Here is a 5575-nt window from a genome sequence, read left to right as displayed (position 1 = left end):
GCGTGCCTCTCCATGTTCACAACCCGACCTCTTATGTAGCCCCGCTCGCTGACCTCCTTACCTTGACCGGGCGAGGTGGGACTAATCCAAGCGTTTCGCTTCCTGTGGTGCCTTCTCCCCCCACCGCACCAGTAAAGCCCACAGCAGGGAAGCCCATGGCCCAAGTAAAGTAACCGTGGTGGCATGAATTGCTCCGCTGGGCTTTCCTCTCGTACGGTTGGATCTGATTTTTCTAGCTTGTGTGCGCATGGTCGCCCGCTTCGTCTCGTCCCTTTTTTTTGGAGACTCCTCTCACCTTTGTTCGTGAGTCGCGGCCATGAAGAGGAAGAAAATAAGAAACCATGTACCCATCTTGCAGAAAATATGGGTCCTCTACATGTATCTTAGACCAAATGTTGGTGTAAACTTGTGGCCGGTGCCCGGTGCATGCTAGCAAGGATCAATCCATCCATCGATGGTTATGGTTGGAGCCCCCGCGTGGGCAAGCTACAAGACCAGCTACTGCTACTCTTCACCGAGTAGTAACTGTGGGCGGTCTGATCTATACCGAGCGCCTCATATCCGCCGCAAACACATAGGCGGACGGCCCGGTCATTGAATCAGTAAAAAAAAAAACTAACCAGACTTTTTTAAATTGGCCTCAAACATGCGGGCTGATCGACCCCCCTCATATCTGTCTTAAACGTCTAAACGGACAACCCGGTCATTGATTAGTTAAAAAAAGAAATAGTCGGGCTTCTTAAACCGGCCTCAAGCATTCCGGCTGACCGACACCCCCTCGCGTATAGCCCAAATTTATGACGATATGGGGTTGCACGGGCGCGTCCGCACGCGGATCTGGCCCACTTTGATCCACTCCGACCCCACATATATTCGTCCACATTCGGTTGGCGGACCAAACGCTAGCCACTCCACTACCCTCCCCTCCGCCCTTAAGCTCACTTCCGCGGATCTTCGGTCTTCTCTGGCATGGTGGGAAGCGGATTCGAGTCCTCCATCAGCCATCTACAAATCGGGACCTCATCCCAGTCAAGCCCGAGGAGCAGATGGACGTCCGCATCGCGCTCCACCACACCCATGAGGAGAATGCCCGACAGCGGCCGGACTCGATCCACCGGGAATCAACCGCGTCTGCCCAAATGGCCCATGGATCTGACGCTAGATGCGACGTCGCCGCCTCGCTGGAGACGGTGCCCTCCTTCTAACGTCTGAATGTTCATGGTGGACGTGCAACCCCTTCGTCGGCGCGCCGCCCGTCCGCTGAAGGTATGGTGTGGCATGCCCACTATGAGAGACAGAAGGCGCGGTCATGGTGGACGTGTCATTCTCCAGCCACAACGGATCCATCGCGACCTCATATCGACCGCGCGACGTGCAGGCGACGAGGGCATGAGGGACGTTGGCGCCTCGAGTCCCGTGAGCCGGTGTGTGTCCCATGTTCTACTCTACCTCGTCGGTGACCACAGCAACATTCCGAAGAGTGGATGCAGCTGTCAGACATGGGCACGACGGAGCAGGACGGGCTCCGCTTAATATTTGAGAATTGGTAATTGAGGTGTCCTATTGTGGAAACGGTTATTTAAGGTGTGACTAATCATTGCTCGTGGATGCGCCCGGACATGTCTATGGACATTTGAGGGGTCAGATTTGATGTATCCGACTGTTTTTTTTTTGGAAATTGAGGTGTACCCCCAGCCTCTGCATCATAATGATGCATGCAGCCATCTTATTAAATTTGATGTATCCGACTGTAGATGTTAGTTGGTTTTATCGGTGCCGCCACATGTTGTCGCACTTCACCACGCCGGCATACCACATGCTCCCTCCGCCCGAAAAAACTTGTCTCTTAAATATGTGGTTTTATCAGTGCTAAATACATACATTTGAGGGACGAATTTGGGACAATTTTTTTCGAACGGAGTGAGTACCACATAGTATCACCCACTCCTCACGGTTTCTCAAAAAAAAAAAAATCACTGAGATAAGATATCCGTTAGAGCTGGCACAAGATGAATGATTATTTTCACTGTATTTGTAGGACGCTGCTGCTGTGAATCAACGTGATCAACCTGACACCTTGGTTTGCCAGTTGCCGCCTTGAACTCTGATGTCAACGGGAGGGAACTCGACGTATCTCGAGACGACAGGTTCAGTATCAGATGAAAACATGTCGTGGCAACGCTCAGTACTGTCTGCAGACCGGTAAGAACCTTCCTTGCAGTGGACGTCGGATTTTACAACGGCAATGTTGCTGCCGATGATCACATAAAAAACGCAGAGGAAGAGAAAAATATTGAGCATCAAATATCATTAAGAGGCATAATATGCTGAAGACTTGAAGCACTAGTAGCTAGAGTTCTCTTGCTTTATTAACAGCTTATCAGCTTACTTTGAAAACGGTGACTCCGCCACCATTGGGCACTACAGAGTTCAGACTCCCAACCGCGTGAAACATGTGGTTAGCAAACTCAAAATTCAGAGTTCAGACTCCCAGGTTCTCACAATCAAACTCTAAGCAGCTAAACAGCGCTAACATGATCCTGATTAGCAAGAAGAGATTCTCAGTTGGCTAGGCAATAATCAGTATGGTTGGGAATGAATGATTGTTAGGGTTCTGCAGCATAATTAGCACATCAATCAGATGGTACAACAGCACAAAACCTGGCCAAAGAACCATATTTGTTTGACACAGTACTTGACAACAGGAACATGTAGGTTGCAAAACAAACCAAACGTCCAAAAGCGTAAATGAACAAATGGTCACTAGTTAGTGCACATAGCTACTCCATTTGCTTCATCATCATTTTAGTATGAGCACTTTGTGCTAGCCATTTCAATACATCTGCTTCACTTTTATTCTGTTAGCCTCTAGTCATTCAGTGCTTCACTTGACCATAATCAGAAGTTCATAATAACCAGCAAAAAGATGTGTTCATGTTCATCAAAAGTTGGTTTCTAAAGCGGTTAGGGAAGGAACAGCATGAAAAGTGAGCAGTGTACTACTCTAACAACCTAATCATACAAGTGGACCCAACAGTTGAATGTTACATCCCACTACCTCACAAGATCCTGGATTACGGGACACGCAGTGGCAGTTGCTGAAGTGAATAAATGGAGATCGCCTGAACAATGTACTTTGTGTAACCATAGACACAACTAATCCGAGCAACACAGAAATCTTTTTATTTCTCCATGAAGCATTACCATCCACAACTTCCCTGTGTATCACCTCACAAATTCTGAATTCTTGTGATGCAGGTAATCAAATAACCCAAGCAACTGGCTGGTCGGATTAAATCTAAAGTTCAGCAGGTCCATGTGGCTATAAAAACTTCAACCTTAGTGCATTCCAAATATGTCGTCTGGAGGGTCATAGATATGCCTCTCTGGGAATAGCTCTTCAAAATCTTGCTTCACTCTGTTCCTTAATAGTGGATGAGGTAAAAGACCCTTCAATAATACCCTGAAAGGCAACTCCTCTGGTGGATCAGGTGATCTTTTCATGTCCTCATAAATGTTCATTGCATCTGATGGGGAACCATATCGCAAGAACCCTCTTATGACTTCAGCATAAGTCTGTGAGTCGGGAAACAGGTTCTCCTCTTTCATGTTCCCCCAGATATCCATTGCTTCATCCATCTTCTTACACTTGGCTAGAGCAATTATCAAGTCCTTGTACATGTAAACATCTGGCTTATACCAGTCCTCCTTTTGTATGATCCTGAACATCTGCAAGACAAATGTTTAGAAAATGATGGCAAGCATCAGAAAACATCACCTTCAAATTGACATGAAGAAATGAGACGTATTGTACATTGCTATATTCGGTATTGCAGTTCTCCATCCATTTTCAATGTTGTGACAATTATTTTCTGTTTAGTTTTGATTAATTAGAATATGATAAGTAGCACAATCAATAATATTAAATCAAGGACAATAATCAAACATTTCCCTGGAGTTGGCAAACTTAATTGACTACCCAGACATTAGTGTATGGTTTTCTTATGAGTGCACACTCCACTCAGGTAGTGAAAATAATAATAAGATTTTTTTTAGGGTAATAACATTAAGATTTATACTACTCACTTGAAGCCTACCGGCCTCTACTCCAAATTTGGAACCACCTTACATAATCAACCAGACCCATATGTTCACACAATCAAACATGCACAAACATACGAAAAAGGAGATCACACACTATGAGTGTTACTAGGTTTTACAAAATTATCTAGCGCCATGAAAATAAATAAAACAAAAAATAAAGCAAAGTGTGATTGATAGGGAAGAAAGGAAAAGAATATCAGGGAGTCTATATATAGCAATTGTCTCGTAAGGCACCAAAAACAGCCTCTTTCTCTTGAACCATAAGAGGGATCATTTTTAATTTATTCTGGGTGATCACGAAAATTGTCCACCCCAATAAGCTAATTTCCCACCTTTTAGGGCACAACTAATTCCACCTTGGCCATGAAAAGGAAATCTAATTTAGGGGTACTAATCCATTCCTCAAAGCATAAATTCACCCTTATCAAACAATAGCAGCCGATATTTTTGACAAATTTACTTAAACACAACCAGTAGCCCCACTGACTAAATAAATTTTGCCTTGACATCCTAATACTGAAATTTTCCCCAATCACTTCTCGAATTCATTTAACACATCTCACTATATCCATCAATCTCAAGCAAGTAACAAACATTTTGGTACTTCATTGAAGACGGGGAGACCATAGGTCGAATATGGCAACACCATAGGTCCAATTTAAATGTATGAAATGTTCCTCTGGTTCGCCTACATTAGACAGTATCCAGCTGCTCTCCACTCGATAAATCACCAAATCCAAAGATAGATAGGGGAGCAGAAATGCCTCCTTACCTTGACAGAAAGGTCGACCTCCTCCTGGCGCTCCAGCTCGCCGAGCACGGAGAGCTTGTCCGCCTTGAGCAGCCGCGCCACGTGCCTCTTGATGAACTCCCGCAGCTTCTCCTCGTCCCCCTTGAACCGCTTCAGCCCCTGGATAGCAAACAGGGCCTCCTTCCCAATCAGCTTTTTGCTCCGCCACAGCGGCCCGCGCGGCCGCCCGTCGTGGAACGCGCGCCGCCACTCACCGAAGGGCCGCGGCGGCAGCAGCCGCATGGGGGCTTCTCCCCGCAATAGGCCGTGGGGTGGGGAGAGAGGCGGGATCTTGGGGCGGAGGAGGAGGAGAAGGCGGCGGCCGAGGAGACCTCGAGAGGCCGCCATTGTTTGGGGGGACTCGGGAGCAAAACCCTGCCTCGGAACGGCTTTGGGTTGGTTGGGTTTGGGTTCGGATGAAAAAAAATTATATGAGACCGTTCGGATGAAAAAAATTATATGAGACCAGGTCTCATATAAATCAGGTGAGACCGCCCTGATGGATGACATGTGACATTCACAAATCATAAAGCATCTACCCACCCCCTATCTGATGGGGTGGGGTAGATGCTTTGTGATTTGTGAATGCCACGTGTCGTTCATTAGGATGGGTCTCACCTGCTAACTCGTGAGACCTGGTTTCATAAAAAAAAATTCGGTTTCGGAGAAGGAGGCCGTCGA

At 46.5% G+C, this 5575-nt stretch overlaps 1 protein-coding gene across 1 annotated transcript; it reads right to left on the bottom strand.

Moving 5' to 3' along the window:
* Positions 1-2895: 2895 nt before the first annotated feature.
* On the bottom strand, positions 2896-5297 carry LOC119363379 (protein THYLAKOID ASSEMBLY 8-like, chloroplastic). The gene is made up of 2 exons (XM_037628722.1): positions 4877-5297; positions 2896-3729 (listed from the first exon to the last, which is right to left on the bottom strand). Exons 1-2 carry the CDS (start codon positions 5240-5242, stop codon positions 3340-3342), a joined length of 756 nt encoding a protein of 251 aa, XP_037484619.1. The 5' UTR covers positions 5243-5297; the 3' UTR covers positions 2896-3339.
* Positions 5298-5575: the final 278 nt, after the last annotated feature.

The sequence above is a fragment of the Triticum dicoccoides genome, chromosome 2B, assembly GCF_002162155.2.
Source record: "Triticum dicoccoides isolate Atlit2015 ecotype Zavitan chromosome 2B, WEW_v2.0, whole genome shotgun sequence".
Taxonomy (NCBI): Eukaryota; Viridiplantae; Streptophyta; class Magnoliopsida; order Poales; family Poaceae; genus Triticum; species Triticum dicoccoides.
Note: the sequence above shows the minus strand (reverse complement) of the source record. Positions and strands in the feature narration are given on the sequence as shown.